At 41.2% G+C, this 20,192-nt stretch overlaps 1 protein-coding gene and 1 pseudogene across 1 annotated transcript in view; both read left to right on the forward strand.

Annotated features, from left to right (window-relative positions):
• Nucleotides 1-17,366, forward strand: part of METTL15 (methyltransferase 15, mitochondrial 12S rRNA N4-cytidine) — an 89,503-nt gene extending 72,137 nt beyond the window's left edge. The window contains exons 5-6 of the mRNA XM_035117786.2: nucleotides 1,071-1,249; nucleotides 11,372-17,366. Of these exons, the coding sequence (XP_034973677.2) occupies nucleotides 1,071-1,249; nucleotides 11,372-11,814 (622 nt within the window). The 3' untranslated portion in view covers nucleotides 11,815-17,366. The remainder of the gene's footprint in view (nucleotides 1-1,070; nucleotides 1,250-11,371) is intronic.
• LOC118075642 (U6 spliceosomal RNA) lies at nucleotides 14,912-15,032 on the forward strand (annotated as a pseudogene).
• Nucleotides 17,367-20,192: the final 2,826 nt, after the last annotated feature.

A 20,192-nucleotide genomic window follows, 5' to 3' on the forward strand; every position in this document is an offset into this window, starting at 1 on the left:
GGTCCATGGGGTCACGAAGAGTCGGACACGACTAAACGACTAAACAACAACAACAACAACAAAATGAAATAATCCAAATAAAGAACCAATACAAATGAAACTTTTTGATTCATTGGTATCCTACTTTGCAGTTTCTGGGAGATCTATAATTCTGAAGACCCTCCCCACCAACTGCACTTTGGAACAGTGCTGGGGGGGGGGTGTGTCTTAAAGCACACAAACTTATTTGCCTCACAACGTTTTTCTAGTGACTAAATTGTCACATTGGTTCAGGTCAATAAATCTTGCTTAAGTTTGTACTATTGTACAACCTGATTGTACTGTTTCTTGTGGATTTGGGTGGTCTAATGTTTATAACAAAGTCCCTTGCCTGTGATGAGCACACAGGACTCTGAATCAGTCTCTGCTCCTGCTGATACATAAAATCCCTCAGATCATTCCAAAAAGGCAACTGAAAGAAATGCTGGTTTCTCCCTTATGTTCTGGGAGTGTTTTCCAGGCTGATCATTTCTACTACCTTTCTTCTAAAAGAGAGACCATTTCTGAATTGAGAGACCTTTAAGTGATCGTTAAATACCTCACAGAAGATCATTTTTCATAACACCAGATGTGAGGGAAAAGGTCACAGAGATTAAGGTTCTCTTTTTTTATCAGGAAATAGATCAAGCAATGTGATGTCTTGGAAAAATATCTGCTTGTAAAATGAGTTCATCTCCTGGCATTATACAAGCAAAGGCAGCCTTAGCAGTATTTTGTCTTTTGAATTTTATTTGAGCTACTGCTATAATGTTAAAGTTTATGATAAAAGGCATCTCAACTACTTCTTATAGCTAATTAATGTTGGGAGGTTGGAGTTGGAGGGAGAAAGCTTCCATATGAATTAATAAGAGGTGATTTACAAGATAGGAGCTATTTCTGCTTTAAAATGATCTCTGCCTCTTATTGAGAAATCTCAGAAGCACTTGCATGCAGTGAATGTGTGTTTGACTTTATGTCTCAATGCTGTGAAGCTTCACCCCTTGTCAATGAAAGCTGACGTCAGTGAACTAATTGGCTGTTCTTGTGCGTAGGTATCCTGACATGCCCACCGCTGCTGATGTTGTGAATGCTTTAGATCAACAGGCACTTGCGTCCATCCTGAGAACATACGGGGAGGAGAGGCACGCCAAGAAAATAGCTTCAGCAGTTGTTCAGGCACGCAGCATCTACCCCATCACCAGGACTCAGCAGCTTGCCAGCATTGTTGCAGGTACCCTCATTAATTCCGAGCAGTGTCTGAGAGAGAGAAAATATTAATCCACTAAATCCCAGAGGGATCTATTTGTACTTGAAATCATGCAAGATCTAATCCTGTCTCTCCTGCTCTGATGTCAGCTATTTTTCCATATGCTCTATCTTTTTTATATTGTTGGATGCTGATTAGTTTAATAATAGACTTTACACGAAGACGTTTTTAATTTTGCCTACCAAGGTGAAACCCTGGATGACAAAAACAATGGATCTGCTTTATCGCTATTGCTGAGAAGCCTTCAGTTACCCGAAACAACAAAGCTTCTGTCTTAATTTCACACAATTTGATGTAGTTGCGAAGGAAGAAGAAGCAATTGCCCAACTAGTAAAATAACAGTCTACTAGCTGATTTCTCTATTCGGTAGAAATAGGGTGCGGTCCAACATGGCATAATCACTGGGTCTTCCCCATTCTCTGCTCCCCACTGCAGCCATCTGCACACCCAAAAATCTACCCAGAAGGATTGGATGACCCAGCAGAGCAGGGTGGGTATGAGAGGCTGGAGAGGGGAGAAAACAGAAATCCTGTTGCCCAAGTGGATTTCCATTACACACACTGGTAGACATTATTGATTTTTAAAAGTAAAGGACCCCTGGACGATTAAGTCCAGTCAAAAGTGACTATGGGGTTGCGGCACTCATCTCATTTTTCAGACTGAGGGAGCCGGCGTTTGTCCACAGGTCATGTGACCAACAAGACTAAACTGCTTCTGGCACAACGGAACACCGTGATGGAAGCCAGAGCTCATAGAAACACTGTTTACCTTCCTGCTGCTGCGATGCCTATTTATCTCCTAGCACAAGTGTGCTTTCAAACTGCTAGGTTGACAGGTACTGCTCAGAGTAATGAAATATTTCACTGATGCTAACAAAGTGAATTTCACTGATGCTAACAAAGTGAATCACTGATGCTAACAAAGAGGGCTTATTGAGGCATACAATCTTGACAGCTGTTCCCAGAAACCTTGCGGATTCCTAAAGGACCATCTGCCTCTGCTTAAATCTTCCTGGACTTTTAAGGTGGGTCTCAGAGTCCTTATTCAAAGTCCCTCCGCTATCTTAAGTAAAGTGGCTGTTGACCAAAGACAAGTCCTTTTCAGTTCTGGTACCTTGCCTTGGAGAGGTTTGCCTGGCACCATCTTTGTTTTTCATGGTGCCACATGAAAAACCTTTAAACAAGGCTTTCTGTTTTTTAACATATAGCTGCATTCTATAAGCCTTTCTGAGAACTTCAGCTGAAAAACAGTTTCCAAATAAGTTGTGGTCCATTTCTTATGGATTCTTGAGCAAACAGTGATGCCTGCCTCTATCTGGGTGCATGGAGAACTTGCAGTGCACAACAATGCCATCTTTCAACTATTTCACTGTGCAAGTTTTTAATGAGTTGAGTGAGTGAACACTCTTATTTTTGTATCATTTGGCCAAGGAAGGCATCAAATGAACATGTGACAGTTTGCTAAATTCAACCATCATCATGTTCCTAGGAGTGTTGTGAAGCTGCTTTTTCCTGAATCAAACCATTGACCCATCAAGCCCAGTCTACCCTGACTGGCAAAAGCTTTTTAGGGTTTATGGCAGTGGCCTTTCTCTCCTGTGCTAGTTCAGGTTCTTTTAAGTGAAGGTGCCAACGGTAGATTTTTTTTGCACACAGCACATGTATGCCACTGCACTTTGGCTCCTAGAGAAAGCTGTTTTGTCTTTGTATCCCAGGATAGAAGTTCTTCACTGTAGTTTCTATCTGGTGGTCAATACAGTTTTATCTTAGCAGATTCTGGAAGGTTACACATTGCAGTGAGCAAACCAAAGCGAGTAATTAGAATTGTTAAATTTTGAGGGTGTTTGGTATAGATGATCTGTCAGACAGTATAGATTGCCTTTAAGCCTTTTCCTAAGTCCACAGTTACATGACTGTGACAACTTTGATGCAGCAAGAACAATGAATCACAAGATTCAGATTTTACAAGGGGCCATGTTTGCAGTGCTACTCTTACTATAACTCATCCACCATTTAAGGAATGGCCATCATAAATTTCAATTGTAGTGTATTCAAACCATCCTGATGAACTGTAATGTTTACCTCTCCCCTTTGATATGTTATTCTGGCTGGTCATTGAGGTCTTTTGAGGAGTCATTGTTAGTGGTCTCCCGTGGCTCATATGCGCAACTCGTACCCATTAGGAGTTGTGCATTCAGGTAGTGTGGGCCCCACCCTGTTGAACTTCAGGTGCCAACTTTTTTATTCCAGCAGGCATTTTAACTGTATTGTGATTTTATAGTTTTAATTTATTTTTTGTCTGTACTGAGTACACTTAGTGACAACTGCAGTTAAGCGGTATATAAATTGTCCATATAAATAAATTATCTGCAGAGAAGCAGGAAAAAGTTCCGCCAGCATAAGATCAAACGTTTTGGCCAGATAGCTAAAACGTTTTCTGAACCTTTTCATCAACCCTGGGGCAGGACAATACAGAGCAAAGGTCATTTGCAGAATACTTTGGATATATGCCACTTTACACCGAGGGCATTCTAAAGGTTTCGCATTGAAATATAAATGTAATACATAAAATACATTTCCCTCTCCCAGACAGCACCCCTGCATTCTCAGAGCACAAAGTACCTGTCCAGACAGATAACTTTACAATTACCCTTGATGGGTTGTGTTTGCCCCAACAATGGTCTGTGGAGCTAGTTGTGATGAAATGGCAGGGGTGATGGCTAGAGTAAAGCTTTATTGGCTGTCAAGGTGCAGAGAGTATATAGGAACTCGGGCATTCCAAAGCTACTGGAAAATGGACATTGCCATCTGCTGGTTGATCATTTATCACAGAATAGGAGGCAACTTATCCCTTAAACTTTTAATACTTGATTCTGTGCTTATACATGAAGCAAACTATCTTGGAAAACTTCAACTCAACTTTACATTCAAAGGGCTAATGGAAAGACCTGTGCTGTTGCTGTGTATTATTATTAAATAGATTTGTATGCCACCTTTTCAGAATTGTTTGAAGTGGCTTTGAAAACATGACAGTAGAATCCACCCCCCCCCTCCACCAACATATATAAATGCAAAAGCTAAAGACTGCCCAGAGAAGGTAAAACAGTTGCAGTAAAGTTCCAGTACTGGAAACAGCAATACAGTCATTCATACCTTGGAAGTTGAACAGAATCCGTTCTAGAAGTCTGTTCGACTTCCAAAACGTTTGGAAATCAAATCACAGCTTCTGATTGGCCCCGTCAGATGTTCGTGTTCCAAAAGGAATGTTAAATGGAACAATCACTTCTGGGTTTGCAGTGTTTGGGAGCCAAAACGTCCGAGTTCCAGGGCGTTCGACAACCAAGATACAACTGTATACAGAATTATAAAATGCCTGGTTGGAGAAAAAGTTTTTACCTGTCCCTGAGAGGTAAGGGCTGTAGGCGTCAGGCATTGTGAAGGGAGGGAGGGAGCTTTCCAGTTACTCCCCAAGCAGGATGACTCAGTGAAGAATCCTACCATATACATTCAAAGCACAAACAGGGCTTGAAAAATCCCTCTCCCAAATATAAAGCTCTCTGGGTAAATGCCAGCACTCTGAATTGCACTGAAAACGCACAGGAATTCATTGACATCATTTCAGAATTGGGACGAGATTGTTTCATATAACCCATGCCACCCCACTGCTGAGCAGATGCATTTTTATTTTTGAACCAACTGAAGGCCCTGACAGGTCTTCAAGAGCAGCCCCCTATACAGTGCATGCTAGTAGTCAATCCCAGATGTTACGAGTTGCCAGGCCCCCTCTGTCCGTGTAGTGTTGCTGCCGCTATGGGCAAGGGCGAGGTGTGACAGCACTCCAAACCTACATCAAAAACAAGGGCAGATGGGCCTTTTACAAAGGCAGAAATCTCAGCACTGCAGCCCTCCAGGATTTCTTTATCTCTATTGCTATTGCTCAGTTGTTTTGCATTTTGTTTTTGTTTGTTCCTGTGGAACGGAAGGTCATCCCTTTGTAAGTGTTAGTCAGATTATATAAGACGGGTAGTAGTCACTACTCAACTACAGTCTTTTATCTTACTCATTCGCAAGTCGTAGTCATGAGCCCTGATACGTCTGCTAACATCTAGGTGTTGTCTAATGATACAAAAAGATTGGACATCTCAGTGTACCTATTGTATTCTTCCCCAGGGCCAAACCAAGACATTTTGCTACCTAAGGCAAAGGGCAAAATAGCCTCCTCATTCCATGTACAGAAGCTGACTGGACTAGCAGCTGAATCTTATTTCACTTCTGACAATGAAATACATCTGTCATAATAATAATAATAATAATTTATTATTTCTCCCCAGCCACTCTGGGCGGCTTCCAACAGAAGAATAAAACACAATAATCTATTAAACATTAAAAGCCTCCCTGAACAGGGCTGCCTTCAGATGTCTTCTAAAAGTCTGGTAGTTGTTTTCCTTTTTGACACCTGTTGGGAGGGCATTCCACAGGGCAGGCGCCACCACCGAGAAGGCCCTCTGCCTAGTTCCCTGCAACTTGGCTTCTCGCAACGAGGAAACCGCCAGAAGGCCTTCGGTGCTGGACCTCAGTGTCCGGGCAGAATGATGGAGGTGGAGACGCTTCTTCAGGTATACCGGACCGAGGCCATTTAGGGCTTTAAAGGTCAGCACCAACACTTTGAATTGTGCTCGGAAACGTACTGGGAGCCAATGTAGATCTTTCAAGACCGGTGTTATGTGATCTCGGCGGCTGTCAGTGTATCTGAGGGCAGCAGGCTAGCTTAGGGGTGTATGGTGCCACATTGACACAGAGGGAAATGGCCAGGGGGCTCAGGAGGAGTGACCAGAGGGTGGCGGGCAACCACCATTGCCCCCTAGTAACTGCTGCTTGAGGCAATTGTCTCACTCCACCTAATGGTAGGACTGGCCCTGTTCTTCCCTCAACTCCTTCTGATCTTTCCTTTTGGTGGCTGGTGTTCCTTGTTACCTGATAGCTTTCGTGACTTTTTTACACTTGCTTTCATTTAGATTTGTGACTTGTTCACAGACAAGTAAGATTATGTAAGCCTTTAAGATTCTCTTGATGAGAACATAGGTTTATGGGCCAAAAGGCAATTAAAAGGAATCTTGGTAGGTAAATCTAGTTTATCCACATCTATGTAAGTTCACAGACTTTTAACTAATATCTTGAAATATGTAATAATGCTTGAGTTTTAGATGGCTATATGATATACATCCACATTTATTAAGAACGCCTAGACAAAACGACATAAGCTGCGTCATTGAAACTTATTAAATGTGATTCAGATTCAACAGGAAATTCCTGTAAACAGGTGCCCGCTCAGAATTAATTTTTGAAGTCTGTCACACACTCTGTCTCACATGGGACGTGAATGCTGCCCATTGGCAGGCACTGCACGTTGCTAATTTTATTCTGAAGCTTAAAGTTTCAATGCATTTTAACATGTGAATCTATTAGATTTTAAATAGTGTAAGCAACATCAGGGTATCCCAAAACTAAAAAAGGATAATTTCTCTCCTTGGGATTTTAAATCATTTATCTTGCCAGAAGCAGGGTTTTTTTTATGAATGAATTTTTTTTGCATGCTTCCCATACAGATTTTGTTCTATTATTATCCATAGTAAAGCCTGTTACCAAGCAAGATTTTTCTTCCATTGGCAATGTGATTTTCTTTTTTGTGGAAAGGTCAGAACATGATGGATTCCCCCCACCCCAATCCACAAGTGCTCCTCCGTTAGAATGATTAAGAATGAAATAACATATATCTCATCCTGGCTGGGCTAGTCCAATTAAAACAGGATAGAAGGAATACACTACTAAAATCTTTCTATTGTTTTTTCTCCTGGCAGACAGCAGCAGAGATAAACATTTATTTAAAATTTTTATACCTACTTTCCCTAAAAATAGTCAAGACAGCTTACAACATCATTATTAAAACAATGAAACATTAAACAAACATTACAAAACTTAAGGGGCTTTAAACAGTGAGCTAAAGCATAATCTATAAAAACGTCCTTGTAAAAGCAGCAGGTGATGATGATAACAACCGACACTACATCTTTGTAGCATAAAAAGCATCTTAGCCAGAGGCTTTTCTAAGAAGGATGATCTTTGCCAGCCACCAAAATGGCAATACAAGGTTTACTAGGAAGGGAATTCCGGAACCTTGGCATGACTACAATGAGGTCTCCCTGGTCACAGTCAGAAGGATAATATGTATAGGATATGAGAACCTATGATGATGATCTTAATAAAGCAAGTAGGATCATACAAGATAAAGTAGTTCTTTGGATATACTGGCCCAAATCATACATGGCTTTACAGGTCATTAATAGAATTTTGAATTGGGGACCGAAACAAACTAGAAGCCAGTGCAGATGCTTGTGATAGGTAGCTCCCATTAACAAATGCAGTTGTCATATTCTAGACCAGTTTTCAAAGGCAACCTAGACAGACTGCATTCCAGTAGTCTAGACATGATGTAACTAAGAAAGATATTCCCATAGCCAATCTTCAATCTCCAGGAATGGCAATATTTGGTGCAGCAACCTAAGCTGAGCAAAAGCGTTCCATTAAGAACATGTTGTGTTCTTAAGGGAAGTAAAATCCCAACCAACACTAATTAAATCATTATTCATGGATCAACAGTCTTATGGACCCATGAGACCACCTGTCTCGTCTAGACTAGGCTTCAGTTTGGTAGCCCACACCCGGTCCATTACTGTCCTGGGCACTTATTTATAATGGCAATAGTATCTGTAGATGGAAAGAAGAGAGAACTGTGCATCATCTGCATATTGGTGACACTCTAATCTAAATCTCTGAATGGTTTCGTGTAAGATGGAACCCTGAGGGAAGCCAGAGGCCAATGGGTAATGTGTTTGCAGTCAAACCTCCAGGACTGGAATAACATTTTAAAGCAAAGTCCCACTTTTGCTAAGCAATTCAGATGGATATCATGGTATTTAAAGCTGCTGACAGATCTAGTACAACTGATAGGTATGTACTTCTTGGCAAAGGTCATCAGTCATTGAGACTGGGGCTGTTTCCATTCCAATATTAGGCCTAAATATAGAAAATCCACATCTAGAACGGAAAGACCTAAATATAGAAAATATAGAAAGGCCTCCTAAAACCTGAGCACCTTTCTCAGGGATGGAATGTTTGAGTCCAGCTGGAATTTATCCTATAATAGAACCAAGAGCGAGCTGCTTCAGAAGGTTTTGAAGAAGCCTGTTTTAAGTTTACAGGAACCACATAATCAACCACCCTTCCACTCACTCAGCTAGTCTGCCTCTAGCTGTTCATGAAAACTTGGAAGGACAAGGGTTGAGTGTGCACATGGTCAGCTTCTTTTGTATACCTCCCCAGGCTACATAAATATTGATAAATATCCAACAAAACTAAACAAGAAAATGTGAAAGGTACATCTATGGACTCTTCCCAAGCTCTGGTGTTAAGTTGAAACAAACATGAGCAGTTCATTCCACTAAGCGCTTGGTAGATTGGTAACAGCAAGCCACCGAGTGGTCATCATCTCATCCTTGATGGTCCAGATGACTACCTGAGAAAGATCTAATCTATCATGAGCTTTCTGCCACAGTCACTGTTCATTCATAAGAATAAATTGTACCTTGACTTTTCACTTGCTTGCTCAGGGTGGCTAATCTAGATGTCATCACCATCAGTTCCGCAGACCACCATGGGGCATGCATGGCTCGATTAGCTTGCTTGTGAGGGCATGACTTCACAATTTTCTTCTTAAGGAACAAGGGGCATGCACAAAGGAGAGATTTCCCTTCGTATTCGGGTTTTAAGCACATTGTTTCATCTTTATCAAAGAATACCGTAAGAGCATTGACCACACTGATACTTTTTATAGTTACCCATTTAAGTGCTTACCACAGTGAGCTTTACAGTATATGGAAGAATTGCTTTTTTCTAGGTGCAGTCCTCATTAAGATGAAGGATTTAACCTATAAATGAAGGTGTATTTTTAGATTTATTCGACATAAGGAGACGTATGTCTTGCCATATACTTTTTCCCCCAGATCTCTTTGCTTGGCTCAAGTGTCGGCCTTCTATGCACAGTGTGCTGAATTTTCCTTTTGTCTGTTTCTTTATTCTATCCAAGTACATAAAATAAGAGACTGGATGCCATAAATACATCCAAGGTCATAAATAATGTGTGTTAACAAAAAAAAAGTTCCTAGCTGATTCTTCCATTTGCTTTTAACTTGTAGGCAAGTGGAAGATGACAATACATGCTTTCATGTAAATGCCTAGGATCCGTTCTGTGGAGCCAAAGGGGCAGAGGGGATAGCCTGGAAGGCAGGGTGACTGAAGATCCATCACTCCCCTGATTTCAAAGTGGTGTGTGATGTGGTGGGAGGACGGGCTGCTTTGCCAAAAAAAAATTAAGAAGAAAGCAAACCCTCTGTTAGTGCAGATGTGGTTCATTTGCTCTGCTGGATTACAGCCACCACCTTTGGTGAATACTTAACCCAAGGATCAGGGGACATCATTTTATAGCTCCTTTAACCAATTTAAACATTATTTCAGATTCATGGCTGCCATTGGAAATGGTTTCTGCGGGATTGTGGCTCCTTGCAGCTGCTTCCATTATGGGTTGGTTAGACTGCATTTCAAGCAGCCATGCTGCAGCCCTGCTGGTTCCAAAGATGTGAGGGACCGATGTGGATGCTTAACAGGCAATGTGGCAGAACAATGTAGGAAGCAGATTCAAATGCCGCAGCAACTGGAATTAGATGAAGAGCAGTGAGAAGACCAGGGAGTGCAGGGAGTGCTTGCTATGTTTTCTCTTACATCCAAACATGGCATTATTATAGAAATTATTACACTATTGCAGTGCAAAAACTTGGATTGCCACAGCCTGATGCAATATGGGTCTTAAATATTGTGCCTCACAGATTTTGAAAATAAAAAAATTGTCCAGTAGCACCTTAGAGACCAACTAAGTTTGTTCTGGGTATAAGCTTTTGTGTGCATGCACACTTCTTCAGATACACTGAAACAGAAGTTACCAGACCCTTATATATATTGGGAGGGTGGGGCAGGGTTTTTCTCAGAAGGGTAGTAGGAGATGGGTGATTGACTCAATGGGTATGTAAACCTGTTGACAATTGTTAACGACTACAATTAGTCCCAGGTGGCGCTGTGGTTAAACCACTGAGCCTAGGGCTTGCTGATCAGAAGGTCGGCGGTTCGAATCCCTGTGACGGGGTGAGCTCCCGTTGCTTGGTCCCAGCTCCTGCCAACCTAGCAGTTCGAAAGCACGTCAAAATGCAAGTAGATAAATAGGAACCGCTACAGCGGGAAGGTAAACGGCGTTTCCATGTGCTGCTCTGGTTTGCCAGAAGTGGCTTTGTCATGCTGGCCACATGACCTGGAAGCTGTACGCCGGCTCCCTCGGCCAATAATGTGAGATGAGCGCGCAACCCCAGAGTCGGTCACGACTGGACCTAATGGTAAGGGGTCCCTTTACCTTTACCTTACAATTAGTCCTACAGGAAAAAGCAAGGGATAGTATGCAGATGACCAAAAATAGCTTTAGCATATGTAATAAGACAAGAATCCAATATCTCTATTCAGACCAGGTCTCTCCATAGTTTTCAGTTTAGTAATAAACTGAGTGAGTTTAGTAATAAACATTATTACTGAATACAAATACTGAATGTAATGAGACAAGAATCCAATATCTATTCAGACCTGGTCTAATATAGCACTAATATAGTTAAGAGTAAAAACAAAGGGGAGTAGAGAAGAATCATTTGATCAGGAGAGGAGATAAAGGATTGGGCTGATATGATTGGATGAAAGGATTTTTGATTCTGATTTACCAAGGATTGTATTTTACTTGGGAATATCCTGTTATTATATTATTCTATGTGTTTTGTTTATTTTGTATTGTCATTTTGGGATATTTTGTTATGTTTTGTAAAAGCAAAAATTTAATAAAGAGTTGAACAGTAAAAAAAAAAAAAGAGAGAATAATAATTTGTGGGCGCATTGCTACTGAAGAGTAATCATTTAATTCATTCTCTCTTATTCATAACAGGTGCTTTCCCAGACGCAGCTTTGTATGCTCGAAAAGACTTGCTTCACAGACCAGCACATGTTGCTACCAAAACATTCCAAGCCTTGCGCATATTTGTCAACAATGAGCTGCACGAACTATTTGCGGGGCTAAAGGCAGCCGAGAAGTTTCTAAAGCCAGGGGGGCGACTTGTAGCACTTTCCTTCCATTCGTTAGAAGATCGTATCATCAAGCGGTTTCTTCATGGAATAGATATATCAGAAAAATTCAATCTCAGTGTAAGGCAGAAGATAAGGCAAGTGGAGAAGAATTCTTCAGACGAGGAGGAGGATGAATTGTCCAGTGGAACTTCTAACTCAAGATGGACCTCAATACAGAAGAAAGTGGTCACTCCCCAAGCTAAGGATATTAAAGATAATCCAAGAGGACGCTCAGCAAAGCTAAGAGCAGCTATTAAAATGTAAACATTTTTTTAAGCAGCAGATTTGTAGCATTTTTAAAAAGTTAGCCACACATTATTCCTACTTCCTTAATTAAATCAGAATGCCAAAGAAGGGAACACCACATGACTAAACAGCCTTTTTTTCTGCATTGCTACAGAAAAAATATCTTTTGCATATACAGATTAAAGGACAAGAATAAATTATGTTAGTTTCTATATAACTCACCATGATAATAATCTGATCTGATCTGATATCTTCCCTCTACCCCTGGACAAATACAATAAAAATGAAAAAATCATTATTATTACTTCCCCCTTTTGTAATAAAGAGTCAAGTTATTCCCATTTTTCCTAATAAGGAATGTGTAGAATCTGTTGTGAACTTATTCTAAATTAATAATGTTTTTCACAGAAAATGAATAGATAGACAATTTCTAGGATGGAGTTTTCAGGAGGATCCAAGAATCTGCAGTAGGACTGGTGTTTAACTTACTAATGGTCAAGGGAAGGAGCTCCACTTATTCCTCGTGTAGCGATAATTTCATCAGAATGACAATACACATTATCAGAGCTTATTTGAAGAATTGCATTGATCAGTCTTTCTCTGTCTGGGAGTGTAAACATCTTTCATGAAGGAAGGGAACATGGAGGGCACTCGAGAGATTTAAGCAATTTATCATGTTGCACCAATAAGCAGACAAGAGTCATGGTTTTCTAAAGGATGGGTAGTGATCCTGTTACAGCTTCCAAGAGGAAGGAGAGCAAATCCTTGACCATATTATCATATAGATAATATGATAGTAGGAATGCAGGTGTGCCAGAACCTTAGGGGGGAAAGTGAAAAGCAGGCAAGGATTGTAGGAGCTGGGTGAGTAGTTTATGGAACAAAGAATATAGGGAAATAGCATTCTATACAGTGATTGGGAGACGATGGAATATCCTAGATAATTACCCCCCAAAAGCTAAATTTTTGACGTTTGAGCACAGTATAGCACAGCACGTTTACAAGAAGAAAATCAAATACGTCACTATCCAGCACAGTAAGGCTAGTGAGATGCATACTAATCAGGAACAGGCATATCTCTCTCAGCACTTGACATGGCAGGGTTGAACTTGTGATGGACTCCCAATCCTATAAATCTCTTGCAGTGTGCTTTGTTATTGGACTCAGAGGGCCCTTATATCCTGATGGCTCACTCCATGTTGTCTTCTTCCTTTCCATATCTAGCTTGATCAAATGATCCCCCTGGATTTTTGGCCCTTTTTCTTATATGACTCAGAGAGTGAGACAGAAAGTGACTCTTTTGGCCTGTTTCCCAGCTACTACTTGATAGAGCTCCAAGCCATTCAAATGCTATTCTTTGTCTTTGAGAGGAGAGTCTAGAATTCTTTTACATTCCTTCCAGAAAAGCCCTAATCTTTTAAGTTTTTACTTTATTCTACAGATATATTTGGTGTAAAAATGTCAATCGTAGACATAATACATAGGCAATATGATCAACATAGTGGGTGATTTTTGATCATACTGCTCTTTTATGCTGTAAGCCGCCCAGAGTGACTGGGGCAACCCAGGCAGATGGCTGGGATACAAGAAATTTATTATTATTATTATTATTATTATTATTATTATTATTATTATTATTTGGGTGGCAAAGTAGGCTTCTTCCTAGGATTCCTTCCTCATGCTAGAAGGAGGGAGGAATAATTTCTGCTCCATTGTGTATGTCCTATCCCCAGGTAGCCATAGATGCACTGGATGATGGGGAAGAACTAGGAAGGTGGGGTGACTTACTGTGCTATTCCTGGCAAAGGTCTGGTCTTCCCATCCTCAGTAAAATGGAATATGGCTTATCACAAGGGAACAGGATATGAGTACCAATCCCAAATATACACTCTCATTGTAATGACTGTTGGTTATCCCCCTCTACTAGGAGTATTGTTATCATAGGCAGTTACTATTACATTAGCAGAGTTATTTGTGTTCATAATATTTAGTTATTTAGTTTTTTTAATCCATACTGCTTCATTTTTTTAAAAAAACTTCAGCTACATTGTGACTTTATAAAAATCAAACTTTTTCCTGTGGATTATCTATAACAGGGGTGGCCAACTTCCAAGAGACTGTGATCTACTCACAAAGACTGGCAGTGATCTACCCCCTTTTTTGGGTTCAGATCAAAGTTGTTGAGCTTTTTTTTTAGGGGAGCCAAACTTATTGAGCTTCTTTGGGGAGAGCCAGTGATCTACCAGTGATCTACCACAGACATCCAGTGATCTACCTGTTGGACATGCCTCATCTATAAGATCACAGTGACATTGTTGTTACTATTATTATTTAAATGACTTTAGGAGAACCTGGAAGACAAAGCAAACAATGTTGTTTCATTGAATTATGAGAGAAGGCAGTAATTGACTGTCACGGCACACTAAATCATCTACTCTTGAAGAAAATTGGTAATAATCTGCTTTATCTTGACAGACCTTTTGGTTATGGCTATCACTCGCTCATTTAAGCAAGTTAACATTTGCACTGTTAATACATAATAAAAATTTCTGTCAAATGGGTTATTAAAATATCACAACCCTTTAAAATTTATTAATTTGGCTGTCGTAAATCCATTTCTTCAAAGTGCAAGAACTAATATGACTCACGGTATCTTTGCTTGAACCTGCTCAATGAATGTCAATTAATTCTGCCTATGACAGTAATTTTGAAATATTCTGGGGGCTGCATGTCTCAATTCTAGATCTGTGTTGTGACTCAGAGCTGACTCAAACATGCAGAACATACAGTAGAGCTCTAGACTATACCACTTCAGATATCAGAGTGACTTCATCCCAGTAATAATATTTTGGCTTAATAAGCCAAGATAGAAGCTGCTTCACAGCGCAAGCAAGCAAAACAGAAAGTCTTCCATTAGCCACAGTTTACTATTTTGTATGAGCTGGGAAACTGGTTAACAATTTCAGAACAAGGCAGGCTATTAAACCATAGTTTGAAGCCAATTTAAGATTCTGGCTTGTTCTGAACATTGTAGCCATTTGGACCAAATGGGAAACTGATTTGTTATAGGCTTCCTTCTTCGTGCAAAGGGCCTTAATGTGCAGGGTGAGGAACTGTGCTCACTTCGGCAGCACATATACTAAAATCGGAATGATACACAGAAGATTAGCATGGCCCCTGCGATGCCGAGATGGCAAGACTAACAGGAAATTCGGAATCAGCAGGACCAGACTTTTCTAAAGGAATGGAAGAAGTTTTCGACATATCTGGAAAGCAATTGTAATCAATTGACATCACTTGTAGGGTTAAAATAAGTTTTGTAAGGAGTAATTTATAAATTATTGTGAAGAGAGTTAAGAATAGATGTATTGGCGGCTTCCAACAGAATATTAAAATACAATAATTTATTAAACATTGAAAGCTTCCCTAAACAGGGCTGCCTTCAGATGTCCTCTAAAAGTCTGGTAGTCGTTTTTCTCTTTGACATCTGATGGGAGGGCGTTCCACAGGGCGGGCTCCACTACTGAGAAGGCCCTCTACCTGGTTCCCTGTAACTTGGCTTCTCGCAGCGAGGGAACCGCCAGAAGGCCCTCAGCACTGGACCTCAGTGTCCAGGCAGAACAATGGGGGTGGAGACGCTCCTTCAGGTATAATTATAGCAATAATTATAGTAACAAAATGCATAATTAGAAAGACTTTAGAAAACCATCAGTTGAGGTTGAAGGAAGTCTCAGGCTGTGACAGCCAAAAATTTTGAAATGATATTTAAAAGGATGTTATGCTGGAAAATACGTGTAAAAACTAATAAAAAATTATATAAATTATGTGTCAACGAGTCCCTGGGGTTCCTGTTCTCAATGCTTCTCCAAATAACTTGAAATAAAATTTGCACATCTTCCCACCCAAGTAAGGTGCGCTGAAACCTGGAAACAACTTGTACATCTCACTGGTAAGTTAGCATCACCAAAAAGAGATTTCCATGCAGCTTTCATATGTTAATTTTATATGAACTGATGCAAATTTATAAGTAATTATTGTACGTTAAATAAATACACATCTCACCATGACTTGCTGTCCAGGTGTTAAAAGTGTCGATGGGCAAATTGAAGGTCCCTGCTCTCCCTTTTTTTGCTTCTTTATCTTGGGCCAGATAGTCTTTCACATACAGGACACTTTCAAATACAGGATTGTCCTCATGGCCACCCTACTCATTGAAGGGATGAGATGTGAAAGCTCTTATTCCAGTCATGATGGCCAAGAGCTAGGAAACACAACTGAAGGTCCCTGCGTTCCAAAATAACCAGGTATGGTCCTAGGCACAGTATGCCCTAGGGGACATGAGAAGGTGAGGCGGCAATCATTGAACAAACTGACACTTGGGATTGAAATTTGCCACAACTTTATTGATTACAGATGTAGGTCGGCTTTGGCTTGGCATTGGGTTTGCTTCCTGTTTAATACTACTGTTGGTTGGATCGTGCCTGGGAAGGGTCACCTCAAGATATGGGTCAGTTAAGCCACCTGGGCCACCATCTGTAAGTTTGCTCAACTGTTCCCTTCCAGGCTTCAGGAAAGAAGTCTCCAGGTCCCTTTACTGGGGTACCGAGAAATATTGCACCTACTGGGGGAAAATGGGGTGATGCACCACTTCCAGAAAATGGACTACAAGATTCAGCCCAATGCCTTATCTGCCACACAAGCCAGCCATCACTTCCCCGGCTCACCATCAAATCCGCCTACGGCTGCAACCAACTTTGCAGGCCCCAATATATGTCTAGCAACCCTTTTTCATTGCAGGCAGGTGATAAGTGCGCACCATCTGGGCGATATGAGTCCTTTTCGTCAAAAAGGATGATGCCGCTGCCCAGGCACACAGCTTGCTTATCAAGCTGCAGCAGTGGACCAGAGTGAGGACTTGCTCCCTCCAGTTCACCGGTGAATCCCTTCCACCCAAAAGGCTGTGACTGACCAATTCAAACTGGAGATTTTGGCAGGCAATCCCAGCTTTCTTCACGGCCAGCCTCAAAGGAGGGAGGGATTGCCCTCCCCACGTCCTGCGGGGTTGCAGCAATCACCCAACAAAGGGGTAGGTGATCATCTCTGCTCTTTGTGGGCACACCTCCGTACCTACTTGTTTCTATATTTGTGTACATGGCTCTTCACAGAGTCACATATACAAAATAGATGCCTCTTTCCTGATGAATCTAAACTTCACCTGTGAGGGAAACAGGCAGGAGAAGAGGAGAAAGGGGTGATGCCTCTGCAAAGAGACTTGAATTTCCCAAAGTGCAGAAAATCATGAGTATTCCCATGTTCACCCATTTCTGTTTTTGCTATCTAAATGTAACATACTATTCCATCTTATTAGACCACATACAACATTGTTGTTGTTGTTTAGTCGTTTAGTCATGTCTGACTCTTCGTGACCCCATGGACCAGAGCACGCCAGGCACTCCTGTCTTCCACTGCATCCCGCAAACTCATGTTCGTAGCTTCGAGAACACTGTCCAACCATCTCATCCTATGTCGTCCCCTTCTCCTAGTGCCCTCAATCTTTCCCAAACATACTAGTAACATACTAAAAAATAGTAACATACTATTCCATCTTATTAGACCACATACAACATATGAGAATAGTTTTCAGAGTGCTGTTTCATTGCATCCCTGCATATCAAATAGACTCACAGGCGGTTTTAAAAAAAAGTGTTTTCACATTTAATAAATTTACTTGTGCTGTTTCACTTACTAAAGGACACATGCTGATTAATTACTTTTAAGTGGAATTGCTAATGACTGCTCATCACAATTAGGGAAATTTCTGGACTAAATCTGCATGTGATTTACCTGTGATAGTTTTACACTTAACCAAGGTTACTGGCTGCAGGCGATCACCCTTATTTGCTTTTTTTTAATTTGGCCAATAAATTGCTTTGCATAGATGCAAAAAGACTGATAAAAATAGTAATGCTTGCAGAAGTGTTTGCCTACTTTGCTGTACATAGAACTACTGCTGAGGAACTCTTTTTTTCTTGTTTTTCTTACCACTTATTCAGTAGACTCTCTGAAGGTATTCTTTGTGGTGGAATTTTAGTCATTCTAGTTGCTGTTTCCTATTCCAGACAGTGCAGATTGCTTGTATATGTAACTTGCAAAGGAAAAAAAAATTCAGTAGGATTTCCAAGTAACATGCATAGGGTTGAGACTTACAAAAAAAAAAAAAAGGTAAAGGACACCTGACAGTTAAGTCCAGTCGCGAACGACTCTGGGGTTGTGGTGCTCATCTCTCTTTACTGGCCAAGGGAGCTGACGTTTGTCCACAGACAGTTTTTACGGGTCATGTGGCCAGCATGACTAAGCCGCTTCTGACGAAGCAGAGCAGCGCACGGAAACGCCGTTTACCTTCCCGCTGTAGTGGTACCTATTTATCTACTTGCACTTTGACGTGCTTTTGAACTGCTAGGTTGGCAGGAGCAGGGACTGAGCAACGGGAGCTCACCCCATCATGGGGATTTGAACCGCCGACCTTCTGATTGGCAAGCCCTAGGCTCTGTGGTTTAGCCCACAGCGCTACCTGCGCCCCTCAACTTCTTGACATAGCACATTGCTAAACTATGGAATTTGCTCCCATAGGAGGCAATGATAGTCACCAGCTTGGATTACTTTAAAAGAGGATTAGGCCAATTCATGGAGGAGAAGGCTCTCAATGGCTACTAGCCACGATAGCTGTCTTCTGCCTCTACTCGTAGGAGCATTATGTCTCTGAACGCCAGATGGGAAAAGTGCTATTGTGCTCATGTCCAGCCTCTAGGCTTCCCACAGGCATCTGCTTGGCCGCTGTGAGCAAAGGATGCTGGACTAGACAAGCCATTTGCCTGATCCAGCAGGCTGTTCATACATCTTATGTTCTTAACTGGCATGTTGTGGCACAATTATTTTCTTTTTTAGGTAACAGCTTGGCTATGAAATACCCTTGCCTGGGAAAGCCATAAAGTGCCAGCCATTCAGATTAAACCTCAACATATTTGTCTGGCATTTTGTTATACTGCACCTGGAGTCCCCATGCCCCCTCACCAGGTCATCAGTGGCAGCTGCAAATTTAATTCTGGTGACACATTCCAGTGCATATTTTGTCCTTGTATTTTCCACTATTAGGCACAGCCACAGAAGTGGGAGGTTGTCCCTAAAATGCTCACCCCTTTCCTTTTGTGAATGACAAGTGTGGTCATTTATATTTGTTTGTTTGCTTGCTTGCTTCACTGAAACATGTGGAGTTGAAGCCACAGTTGCCTGCCTGCCAAGCTTTTATTAACATCAAAGCTTGTGCGGAAGAAAGCGGGTTATGCTACATAGAGTACTGCAAACAGGTCACACAAAGGTGTTCTCCATCAACTAGCTAGACTTTGTGACCTTCACTTGGGTGTATTTAGCTGCTTGCTAACCACAAAAATCTGAAAAGGCATGGGATCCCTGCCTCCCTAAACAAGCCTCACTCACCCAACAACTAAAAATACTTCAGTGGTGTAATTTATGTGAAGGGTTTTCAAATTGTGTACTTTCACTGGAGCACGGTAGATTTAAGTCTATGCACTGAATAAAAAATGAACCCATTGAACAGCTGTCAAGGAGACACTATGAACTTTTTTTTCAAAAACTAAAATATTTTCATTGTGGCCGAACTCAATTTTTTGTTCGTATATTAATGATTTCCCTTTTACGCAGAAGATTCCATCTCCCTGATATGCAAGTGTCTGTGTGTTCTTTCTCCATTTTAGTATTAACAGCAGCCTTGTGGTTTATTCTTTAAACAATGAGGCAGCAGCATAATTCCCTTTCATCCCTGTTAGGAGCAGAGATTCCTTGTTTGACATTTGGCTGGTTTTACCATGCTTCCATACACAACCATTGTTCCCTTTTGTCATCTTGACAGAGAACAAAATCCAGCCGTGTTTTTACTCATTATAACATTCCAACACTTTGCCTCGGGGCCCCAAGGATGATCTGCTACCACCTGGATCAGCAGAATAATGCTTAAAGTCTTCATTCAGAAATGCACTTTTGTCATCCCTCTAGATGCACAAATAATCCCGAGCTAATCTGTCTCCTGTATACTTCTAAGAACCTCATTCATTTCAGGATCTGTTTGCTGTGTGTTAACAAAAAGCACGCGAGTGATCCCCACCAACCAAGTCTAATTCTGCTGCAATAATGTACGAAAAAGGAACATAACCCACCCCCCGCCCAAGCTGTCTCTTATTTCGAAAGTTAGCATTATCAGGGACATTATCTACTGTGGATTATTCTGTTAGGGTTTTTGGGGGGGTTGGGGGGAGGCAGAGACTCAGCCAGTTAAAGAGAGCCAGTTAGAGCACTGAACTGTAAAACACAATGCCAACCAC

The sequence above is a fragment of the Zootoca vivipara genome, chromosome 1, assembly GCF_963506605.1.
Source record: "Zootoca vivipara chromosome 1, rZooViv1.1, whole genome shotgun sequence".
Lineage (NCBI taxonomy): Eukaryota > Metazoa > Chordata > Lepidosauria > Squamata > Lacertidae > Zootoca > Zootoca vivipara.